This window comes from Rana temporaria, chromosome 1 (genome assembly GCF_905171775.1).
Source record: "Rana temporaria chromosome 1, aRanTem1.1, whole genome shotgun sequence".
Lineage (NCBI taxonomy): Eukaryota > Metazoa > Chordata > Amphibia > Anura > Ranidae > Rana > Rana temporaria.
The window spans coordinates 604,488,807-604,501,162 of NC_053489.1; the positions used below are offsets into that span (position 1 = coordinate 604,488,807).

The 12,356-nt window shown below is 38.6% G+C and overlaps 1 protein-coding gene across 3 annotated transcripts in view; it reads left to right on the forward strand.

Moving 5' to 3' along the window:
• Positions 1–3,637, forward strand: part of PPARGC1A (PPARG coactivator 1 alpha) — a 130,447-nt gene extending 126,810 nt beyond the window's left edge. For all 3 annotated transcript variants that reach the window (XM_040335185.1, XM_040335186.1, XM_040335187.1), the window contains one exon: positions 1,201–3,637. In XM_040335185.1, the coding sequence (XP_040191119.1) occupies positions 1,201–1,304 (104 nt within the window). In that variant the 3' untranslated portion in view covers positions 1,305–3,637. The remainder of the gene's footprint in view (positions 1–1,200) is intronic.
• Positions 3,638–12,356: the final 8,719 nt, after the last annotated feature.

The following is a 12,356-nucleotide window of genomic DNA, read 5'->3' on the forward strand; positions in this document are numbered from 1 at the left end:
CAGGGGTCTCCAAACTTTCTAAACAAAGGGCCAGTTTGTTGTCCTTTAGACTTTAGGGGGCCAGACTGTGGCCAGTGGGAGTGGAAATATTCCTGGTATAAGTGGAAGTAAACATCACCACATTTGGTATTAGGGAGAGGAATTGTGCACCATTGTAGGTGTCAATAGGAGAAATGGTCCCCCAGTTGTTGGTGTCAGTGATGCCCTATTGTTAATGCCAGTTAGCAGATTAGTGCCCCAAGGGCCAGATAAAGGCAAGTAAAAGGCCACATCTGGCCCTGGGCCACATTTTGGAGACAACTGTTATAGATTATGGAGAGTGCGTTGAGGGCAAGATACTGTCATATTGCAACAACAGGCATTGAAAGTAACCTACATGATAAAAGAGATTTGTTACCCCTTTTTTCTTCTCTATATTATCTTCTTTCTTTACTTCCCTCCTTCTATCTTTCCCCCACCTTTCCCTTTTCTTGCCCCCTTCCCCCTAACCCTTCTCTGATTCCTGTCATTGCTTTCATCTTTACCCTCTATATTTCCACCTAACTATGTCATTCTAACTACAAAACCTTAATTTAATGAATGTATAATATATATGTAAAACCCTGCGTAAATTGATGGCGCTATATAAGTACTTGTAATAATAATCTTAACACCAAGTCTGCTACTCTCTGGGTTGGGGTGAGACCATTGGATATACTCTTAAATTAATTCCCTAGCCATATCTATATTTTTTGTTTTTTTACCACCACCCATAGAAAGCATTTTACCACACTGACTTTTCTTTAGACCTTGGCTCCAGTTGGCAGTCTTACGCAATCTGGCCATTTAGTATTCCATTTATTTCTAAAAAAAATGAATCAGTAAAGAACATAAAAGAAGGGATCTGGAGGACAGGTGATCCTAATGTGTTACCTTTTGTGTTTCTCCCTGCAATTTTCAAACAGATTAGGGCTGACTGGGAGAAAATGTTTTAGTATATAGAAGTATGAGTAGAGTCACATGGTCATCACCCCCCCCCATCCAGGCAATTGGCAATTCTTACAGCCCTGGATCTCATAAGTGATCACAAGCTTCTAAAATATTTTGGTTCTTCACAGATTCCATCAAGGCCTCTTTAGCACCTTCCATAACACAATATTTTTTCCCATATCACAGGTGTTTTACCGTTCAGCTTTTTACTTTTTTTTTTTTTTACTTTAGATTCAAATTCAGATGACTTCGATCCTGCTTCCACCAAAAGCAAATATGACTCCATGGATTTTGACAGTTTGCTTAAAGAGGCACAAAGGAGCCTGCGTAGGTAACATGCATGTCTGCCACACCCAATGGAATGATGGAGAATACCTCACAGACTTGTTGTCCTCCAATAAGAGACTCTTGAAAGTCAACCCTAGGAATTTCTCCTACTTTACACTCTCCATTACTCAATGGTTTACATGAACACAGCTGCTGAAGACTAAAGAGGCAATGTGATTGTCAGACAAACACACATACCTATATGGGTGTCAGATAATTCCTCACTCTTCATGGATGTCACAATTGTACTGCTCCAACAGAGACGGTATGCTTCTCATTAGAAGTAAAAGTGCCAGCCATCTGCTAATCATCAAATTCATTTAAGGAAAAACTGATTCATTTGGAATAAATAAAATCAAGGAATCGCTATGTATTGTAATGAAAGAGAAGGAATATTTCAAGATTTCAAGAAAACCGGAGGAATCGTATGCTGCTGATGCTCAACCCCAATGCAATCTTTACTTTTGTCTGATTTCAATCATTGTCCTGATGAAAAAAAAAGAAAAACAAAACAAACAAAAAAAATATATTGCAATATAGATGACGCCTTAGTAACTTTTTTTTATTGGGAAACTGGTGAAGAAATCAAGGAAGCAGATTTTTTGTAGTATCCGCGAGTCTCTGTATTTCTGTCTTTTACTTCAGTCTTTTGGTTCTGACACCCGTGCAATTTACATCGATGTTGATGCTCAACATCAAAAGCCTTGTAAATGGTCAAATTCACAGCTTGTTCAGCAATGTATATATATATATATTTATATATTTATATATATATAAATATATACATTTATTATACACACTATTTTCTGATGAGTGGATGTGGTGTTACATAATAAACTGAATTGAGTGAAACTTTCTGAAATTGTGTCCAGGTAGTTTGTACCATTGTAATATGTACTAGTCAAGTATTTACAGATGTCACCCATTATTCTGCCAGAGAAGGGAGAACAAGCCCACTTTGCCTTGCCCCCATCCCTGGCAGAAGAGCGGATTGACTGAGTATTTTTATTTTGTGTACATAGAGTATGACTATGTCCTTTATTTGTTACCGCTATGCACTGTAAATGCAGCCTTCTTTTAAATATGGAAATTGTTTTTTCTTAAAAAAAAAAAAAAATCAAAGATATTCAAAAATGTAAACTGTACAAAGTGAAATACCAGTTGTATACTAATATATTTAGGAGCTGACTTCATGCTTATATATATTTGATTGTAAAAACGAACAAGAAATTACAGTGTGTGCGTGCGCATTTATTTTATTATTATTATTTTATTTTTGGTTGGGTGCACAATTATTGCTTTAAGCACACTCTTTTCTGGTGAGCTTCCATTTTTGTGTTTGAAAAACAATTTTATTGGCCTTAAAGGCTTGATTGATATGGATATCATTTTGCTTTTGTCTCCTTTAATATGGGCGTTCTATAAAAGCGAAAAAAAAAAAAAGAAAGCGGAGGCGTCGCCTATAGCAACCTGTTTCTAGCTGTCATAGTTTTATTATTCGTTAAATAAAACCAAGCTTCTAAATGACAGCTTTGAATCCGATTGGTTGATTGCCCAACGTCTCCACTTTTCTTTTTTTTCCCCCACTGTTGTAGAATGTCTTCATCTGCAGTAATGCCTGCTCAGTAAATCCACCTCAAGATTTGCCATATAGGAGGTCTTTTCTGTACTAATTACTGTTTTTGTTATTTTTAATTATTTGTATTATTGTGAATCAAGAATGAATGTATGGTGTGATTGTTTTCACTACAGCCTGTCGTGCTTCTTTAATTTTCTGGAAAAAACAAAAAAAACAAGCTGCTGGGTAACTCAGCACTGTATACCTTGTGTGATAGGGTTTTTTTTTTTGTCTAAACACTGTTTAAAAAGCCAGTAATTTTTTTCCTTGTCGGCACTGTTGGAATATTTGGCATATGCCAAAATTTTACTGTTGTGCATCCTTTGCAAAGTACTGATATTTCATTCCGTTGTTTACTGAAGAACTATATATCAGTGAATGCTCTTGTATTTGTGATGGTAATATGCTGATTATGCAGAAGATGGCCAATTGAAAAGAATGCTAACACTCTCTTAGTACTGTCATATGCTGCAGTGGAAATGAGTCTCCTGTTGCAAGATAGTGTTGACTATGCATTAGTGTGGTGCCAGCTATGAGGTTGTGCTGCTACTGTAATCCTTTCATGATTCTCTCTTTGTACGGCCTATACAAACTACACTACGTTTAAATTCCATATAAACAAACTGTTTGACATTTATTCTCATCAGTTTAGCAAGGTAGACACAATTTTGAGTTCAGATTTGTGCAATACATCAGGGCATGAATACATTAAGCTGAAAAAAATAATTAAATTGATGCGTGGCTTGTAGCAGCCAATCAGATTTCAGTTGCCATTTTTCTAGTGAACTCTGATTGGCTGATAGGGGTAATGCAGACAGTTTCCTTGCCTACAGCTTTCATGTCCATAGCCCAGTGGTTTTGAAAATGCAAATTGCAAGAGCCATTTTGCTCAAACCCACGGACTTCTAGTTAACTGAACTCTAACACTTCATGCGTGGTGTGTGTAAACAGAATATTTTTTCACAGATGTTGATCAGTTGCGGTTTTTGCAGCAATTTGTAAACTCTTTTGGAGAAAACTGTTGATATTATTAACGATTTAAAGACTAATGTTTTTAGGAACAGTTGGTGAATGTACACAAACGAAAACAACTTACCGGTACTTGTTTTTTCAACAGTCCGTATATTCTGTAGTCTAACCAATTTCAGAAGAAGGATTTAGGAAAAGCCATTTGCATCAGGATTTCAGGGCTCCGGTTATTGCTGCTGTTCTTAGTCGGCAGAGCTGAAATGCAGCACAGACCAGAGTGCCAAAGATTCCTTAACAATGTTTTTTTTTTTTCACAGCTTCTCACATAAAAGTTCTATTCAACCATGGTTCATTATCATTGGGGTCACTTAGTTATTTCTGATATAAATACTTTTTTTTCTGATTCTTAAGACACATTCATTTTTTTTTTGTCTCTTATTTCCATTTCTGTTTCAGAAATGAAGGAGAAGAGGGAGTAGAACATGCATAGAGCTTTTGATGTTCATGACATGACGTAGAGCTGCACGATTGTGGATAAAATGAGAATCACAATATTTCTGCTTAGAATAAAGATCACGATTCTCTCTCGGCGTAACATCATCTTTCACGTTATTTTATAGTTAATTTTTTTTAATTACTTGAAGTGTATTTTCCACAAAAAATTGTGTTTGAAAGACCGCTGCGCAAATACAGTGTATTGCAACGACTGCCATTTTATTCTCTAGGGTCTCTACTAAAAAAAATATTTATATGTTTGGGGGTTCTAAGTAATTCTCTAGCAAAAAATGATTATCCAACGGTAGATGTGTGATGACAGACTGTTGTCGGAAAATCCGACTGTTTGTATGCTCCATCGGACAATTGTTGTCGGATTTTCAGTGGACAAATGTGGGATAGCATGCTTTAAAATTGTCCGCCAACAAATGTGTGTTGTCAGATTATCTGATCGTGTGTACACAAGTCCGTCGGACAAAACTCTAAAGTACAAACACGCATGCTCAGAAGCAATGCTCACCATAACACAACATTAGTAGAAGTTGCCCAAAGGGTGGCGCTAAAGAGCTGAAAAACCAAGTCGTTTTGTGTTTGTTGTCCGACAATACTTTGCCCTTTCTGGCCTACACCCTATGGACAAAAGTCCTACGATTTGTCCGCAGAAAATCAGATCTTGTGTATCAGGCTTTAGTCTTTAAGTGGTTAAACTGACATCATTTGCAGACCGAAGTTCATCCCTTTGATCTCTAAAAGAACAGAACAATACAATGTTTCTTTTTATCTTTCTTTCAGCGCTGAGCAAAGTTGTTGATAAACATTGCTGACTGCTTTTTGTTTTGACAGCTGTGAGTAGGGAACTGCTCTGCACTGTAAATGGATCGTGGAAATGCTTGATTAAAGTGGATGTAAACCCCATTCATGAATCCTGACCTAGGCACATATATCTGTAGTTTTTACTTATCGCTCTCCAAAGCACCAAGTCCTGTGTCTTTCTGCTGCTTTGTTGCTCTGTTATCAGCATGATAACTTCTGACAAGTTCTTTGACACAGGAGATAAAAGCAGCTGAGAATTTGTGTCTGGAAGGGTGCTATAAATAGATAAGCAGAGAGCTGGTCTGTTCACAGCACAGCTCTGCAAATTTCTTTGTTCCTCTGCCTATGTGGAGGGGGGGGTGTGCCTTTCCTCCAATCAGCTGTCACACAGTGCAAGCCCAGACTCCACACCCAGTGATGGAAAGGGGAGAAAGATTCCTAACAGGATGTTCACTTTCTAAACAGTGTAGAAAGCTGAAGACAGCAGATATACATGTAAAACTTATGTAGGGAGAATTGTTTCATCTCTGTGTATCATCTCAGGCTGTTCACTTCACTGGGTATATGTGAGGGTTTACATCCACATTAAGATTGTGAGGGGGGTTGAATCAAGATTGCAATTGTTTTACCGATTAATCGTGCAGCTCTAACATGACGTAATCCCAAGGCAATCAGCTTTATAGTAGTTTGGAGTGTCCAGCTCTGATCCATCTCTTCTTCCTCCTCTTTGTGGAAGAAGCTGTCAGTGCATGGAAATCAATGATCTCTATGCAAGTCCTACTCTGCTATTTATCTCAGCTCCATTTATGAAACAGGGACATAAAGGAAAGCCACAAAGGCCTTACTGTTAAGTCACAGACCCAATATGGATATGCTGCTCTTTTTCTTGTTCTACTTATGAGCAAGTTTGCACAACATTTGCAGAATTTATGAAAAATGTCAAGAACCTCCATTGATAAACTAAAGCTTGCAATTATGCCCGTGCACATTACCTAACTGTAAATGCAGCACTAGATTAATACATTGCTAAGGTCCTCCTATTTTTTTTAAGCTACAAGGAGAGACAGGGTATATGTGATAGACTTCGTGTCATAGAGACTTTTCCCGTTTGCACAAGCCTTGATTTTGACAGTTGGTGTCATTGGCCTTTGCTTCAACTTAGGTGCAAGGCACCACTATACCTTTACTCCAGCTAGGTGCAGCTCCAGCTACACACCCATCTAGCTCCCGTAGATAATGAAATACCAATATTTTTGATATTACAAGCTACATAGATATCACACTAGACACCATAGAAACAAAACACATGCTGAGTGCCAGATATTCTCTTAATAAAATATGCTCAATGTGAATCCGTTATTTTGACTCCATTCATTATTATTTTTTTGGGAAAAATGTTTGGTTTAAAACATAAGTATAGTATACTGTAGGTGTGGAATCTTTTATTTTTATTTATTTTTAAACGGGTATTAAACTGCTGAAGCATTATTTTCTCACAAATTACCACTATATTACAGTGTCATTTCATCACCATCTTTAATGGAGCATTTTCTTGTTCTCCTTAGTAAACACGTCACAGTTATCGCCAGCTTCTAGCAAACAGTACTTTAAGGATCGATAACCCATATGATCATTTTCGTTCATTGATTTTTTACAGTCAAGATACCTCAAAAATCAATAAAAAATGTATGTGTAAAATTAACTGATCTGTTGCAGTAATACTTTTACTGAATTAAAAAAGAAAAAGCAGACAACACACACTATGAATATATAGCATGCATTATGCTTTTTGCTTTTTGTGAACTGAGCGTAATAAGCCTCTTTTCTAAAAAAAAAAATGGATATGTTGGCTTTAAGCAACCGATAAAAGTCCAAGTGTCCTTTTTCAGGGGCAGAAAATGAAAACAAGAGCCTTATTGGTTGTTGTCAAAGGAAACATTTTCCTTTTTCTCGTTTTATTAAAGTAGTCTCAATAAATCTTCAGGACCTGAAGCAAAATTGCTAAATATTTAAATTGATGACCTGGGGAGGTGATTTGCACATTTATCAACTACCTTTTTTTTCCCTTTAACCCTTTGTATTTAGGAGGTACTTTAATAAAGGAGGTACTTTTAAAACTAGCTCCACAAATTTGTATTGAACACTAAACTATGTTAAAGTGGAATTCCACCCAAAAATGGAACATCCGCTCATTTGTCCCCCCCAAGTGCCATATTTGGCACCTTGCAGGGGGGAGCCGATACCTGTCTTTGATCTCCCGGAAGATCTCCTGGAAGTGGGGACAGGATACCTTTCACATCTTTGACAGGTATCCTGTCCCCACTTTAGGGAGATCTCGCCACAGTGAATTACGCCAGCAGCTTTGTTCCGTCCTCCTTCCCCCGCCGCCAGGCCAGTAGAAGAGAGGAGCGGAGCCTCGTGCATGCGCATTAGGGTCCCCGGTATGAAGCCGTGATGCCGCGTACATGTTCGAACATGCTCTATTTTTTCACAACGTTTTTAACGTTGTCGTTTTTAAGGTTGTAAAAAATGGTCGTGTGTGGGCTTTAACAACGTAAATCGGCGCATGCTCAGAAGCAAGTTATGAGACGGGAGCGCTCGTTCTGGTAAAACTACCGTTCGTAATGGAGTAAGCACATTCATCACGCTGCAACAGACAGAAAAGCGCAAATCGTCTTTTACTAACACAAAATCAGCTAAAGCAGCCCAAAGGGTGGCGTCATCCGAATGGAACTTCCCCTTTATAGTGCCGTTGTACATGTTGTATGTCACACGCTTTGCTAGAGCATTTTTTTTTCACGATCGTGTGTAGGCAAGGCCATTTTAATGATCGGGTTGAAAAAAACGTTTTTTTAGATCCCTAAAAACGTCATTTTTTAGAACTCGAAAAAACAGTTGTGTGTACGTGGCATAAGGCTACACTGCCGGGTACCCTTACCAGCAATTGCGGCAGCAGCACCTGCTGGACTCCAGGACTACCTGTGTAAGTGTCTTAATATTAAACGTCAGCAGCTGCAGTATGTGTAGCTGCTGGCTTTTAATTTTTGCAGGGATGGGCGGGCCTCCATTTTAAGAAAGAATTTCAATAAGGGATACACATTTATAATCTGTTTTAAATGCATAATATGAACACAGGATAGGTAAGTTGATGTAAAAGACATCCTTTAGTAAATCACTCTATACACTGTAAGATGCATACGTTGTTATTAAGTTCAACCCAAGAGGCAAAAGAGAAAAATGCCATTTTAAAGCAACCCAGCCTTACACAATTTCATCTGTTCATCACCAGCATTTTGTGTTATCAAAATGTTCACATTCTCTAATGCCGGAAGCCCCCTCCCCCATTTCAAAGTAGATTTATAGCAATAAATCAACATATTAAAAGAACACACCTTGTCTTTCCACGGGTTCCCTGTTACACTATTAACAGCTTTAATCCGTGTATTGGTTGTATTTATGTAGGTTACAAAAATGCAGGTATTTTATCTTGTTTAATTATGTGATCGCCAAACTAAAGTTTACAGATTTTTTTCTTTCTCAATTTTTCTGTTGTACAAAAAAAAATTAAAAGTATATATTAAAAAGCAATAAATTATTTTTAAGAAATCAATGTTTAATATATCATATTATGTGTTTAAAGACCAGATGCATTGCCTATTTTGCCTTTAAATTTATGTGATCAGATGTTTTAATACATTCTATTTTTCCCTGTATTGCTGAAATGAATAGAAAGTGTGTGTACAGTTTGTTACTTTATAAGTAGGAATCATTTTAATGTTGATTTTTTTTTATTTATTTTTTTTTATTTTGGCAGACCTAACAGTTGATCTCTCCTACAACCACAAGTTTCCACTGTGCAGACATATATGAATAGTATATACATTTACAGAAACGTGTATGTTTCAGGGCATTTACAATATGTTGGGATCATAGGTAATTGGCTATTAATAAAATGTTTATTTTATCTCATTGACCATGCACAAAAAAAATCAACAAAACTCCATGCCACTAACATAGTGTGGATAAACTAGATAAGTCAACAAACTGAAAATGTTTAGGACATTAGAATTGATGTGTATTAAGTGCTGCTTTTGCTTTACAGTAGTGATAACTTCTACAGCTATTGGCCTTTCTTAGAAAAGTACATTTAAAACCATCAAAAAAAAATATTGTTCCAAGTTAACGTAGCCTCTGAGATAGTGAAGACATTTTTGCCAAAGACGGTTGCGCAGGATGGAACAATTGTGCAATCAGAGGGAGACGCATTGGGTCAGTTGAAAACTAAAAAGCACTTCATCCCTTTAGATTTAGTTGATGATTTTGTGTCCTTTTTTGATATCTGTAATGAAAACTTCAGTTGCTGTAGTTTTAAATCTAATTGATGAATGACATAGAATAGCCATATAAGATAATGTTATAATTCTGAATTTGTACCTGTTGTCACAGACATTATCAATACTAACGAACAACTGATCGGATCATGCTGCTGTAAGATTTGTTAGGTGAACATGTACTAATGGTGGTAAAATTGTGCTTAACAGGCGAACAAAGCTTTTAGTTAGCCCCCATTCACGGGGTTGAGGTTCCACCTGCCAATTCTACATGTACTGTGGTTATATTCAATGTATTCAGATTCCTGTGATTATTTTTTTAATGTACAAAACACATTGGCCTCACTGAGCTAATAAAGGGAAACAAATGTTTCAAATGAACACCTGTTTATTCTCTTTTTTTCTGTAGGCACAGATACATTCATTGTGTGGAAATATTGTGTTTTTTTTTATATTTGCGTTAAAGAGAAGTGCGGGAATGGCAAAAAAAAAAAAATCATACTCACCTAGATGGCTTCAGCACCGATGCCAGCTGTTCCCGCCTGCTCAACTCTGAGAAGGGAGTGATCAAACACCACTGATCGCTCAGTTCTCCCCCTTTACTCGGAGCAGAGAGCCTTGACTGTCAGTCACTGAGGCCCCGTACACACGACCAAGTTTCTCGGCAGAATTCAGCCAGAAACTCGATCGGAGCTGAATTCTGCCGAGAAACCCAGCGTGTGTACACTTTCGGCCGAGGAAGCCGACGAGTTCCTTGTCGAGCCAAATAGAGAACATGTTCTCTATTTCCTCGTTGTTCAATGAGGAAAGTTGGCTCGCCGAGATCCTCGGCGGCTTCACACAGAACTCGACGAGCAAAACGATGAGTTTTTCCCGTCGAGTTCCTCACTCGGGGCCTCACTCTCTGTTCTGCCTCTCCAGCACTCAATGGAGCACTGGGCTGTGGAGGGGATGGGTGGGGCTGGCTTAAGCTCTCAGTGGCTTGTGAGTGGTTGAGCTAGCTGCCAGTTCAGGCTTCTGGGCGGATCCTTACCATATGGTCGTAATCTTTCAGAGCCTTGATCGGCCAAGTGATGTCAGCGGACAACGGACTTTAGCCTACTGTTGGCTGAAAACAGGTCACAGGAGTGCAGAACAAACTGCATCTATGTAATCCATAGGAGAAGTTTAGCCAAAAAAGGTTTGGCTATTCTTCTCCTTTAGGTGAACAAAGCCATGGATATTCAAATATTTATATATTCGTAACAAACAGCTCTAAGAGAAAATCTCACTGACCTCTGTAGCTGCAGACACCATGGGGTGATTTGTCCTCAAAATTCACAGCAGAAGTACACAAGTCATTTCATCAGCTGCTGAATTCTACTGGGAGGGGGAGCTGAACTGCCAAAAGAGGGGCGTGGACAACATCAGTGCTACTGTTGTGAGAATAAATATCTCCACAGTGTCTGCAGCTAGAGATCAGTGAGGGTTTGCTTTTTATTGCAATATTTCTTTATCAAAGATTAAAAAAAGTATAATACAAATTGCATAGAGAGATATGTTTATGCATAATGGAGTTCACATTGTATTGAAATAATCACCTAGTAGGGCACAGTAATTGAGACAAATGCAAACTAAAAAGGAACTTACAGTGCAATTGGAAAGTATTTACAGCGCTTCACTTTTTCCACATTTTGTTATGTTACAGCCTTATTCCAAAATATTTTTTTCCTCTAAAAAAATTCTACAAACAATACCCCATAATGACAACATGAAGGAAGTTTGTTTAAAAATCTTTGCAAATTTATTAAAAATAAAAAACTGAGAAAAAAATCGCAAAAGTAATCACTGCCTTTGCTCAATACTTTGTTGAAGCCCGTTTGGCACCAATTACAGCCTCAAGTCTTTTTAAGTATGATGCTCCAAGCTTGGTACACCTATTTTTGGGTAGTTTCTCACATTTTTCTTTGCAGGACCGCTCAAGATCCATCAGGTTGAATGGGGAGCGTCAGTGCACAGCCATTTTCAGATCTCTTCAGAGATGTTCAATCGGGTTCAGGTCTGGGTCACTCATTCACACAGTTGTCCCATAGCCACTCCTTTGTCATCTTGGCTGTGTGCTTAGGGTCGTTGTCCTGTTGGAAGACAAATCTTCGTCCCAGTCTGAGGTCCAAAGCGCCCTGGAGCAGATTTTTCACTGTAGGAATGGTATTGGCCAGGTGATGAGCAGTGCCTGGTTTCCGCCAGACATGACACTAGCCATTCAGGCAAAGAGTTCAATCTTTGTTTCATCATACCAGAGAATTTTGTTTCTCATGGCCTCAGAGTGCTTCAGGTGCCTTTTGGCAAAACTCCATGCAGGCTGTCGTGCCTTTTACTGAGGAGTGGCTTATGTCTGGCCACTCTACCATACAGGCCTGATTGGTGGAGTGCTGCAGAAATGGTTGTTCTTCTGAAAGATTCTCCTCTCTCCACAGAGAAACGCTGGAGCTCTTTCAGAGTGACCATCGAGATTCTTGGTCACCTCCCTGACTAAGGCCCTTCTCCCCCAACCGCTCAGTTTGGCCAGGTGGCTTGCTCTAGGAAGAGTCCTGGTAGTTCTAAACTTCTTCCATTCATGGATGAAGGAGACCACTTGGCACACAGGGACCTTCAATGCTGCAGAAAATTTTCTGTACCGTTCCCCAGATCTGTGCCTCGGTACAATCCTATCTTGGAGGTCTACAGACAATTCCTTGGACTTCATGGCTTTGTTTGTGCTCTGACATGCACTGTTGACTGTGGGACCTTATATAGACTGGTGTGGGCCTTTCCAACTTATGTCCAATCAACTGAGTTTACCACAGGCGGACTCC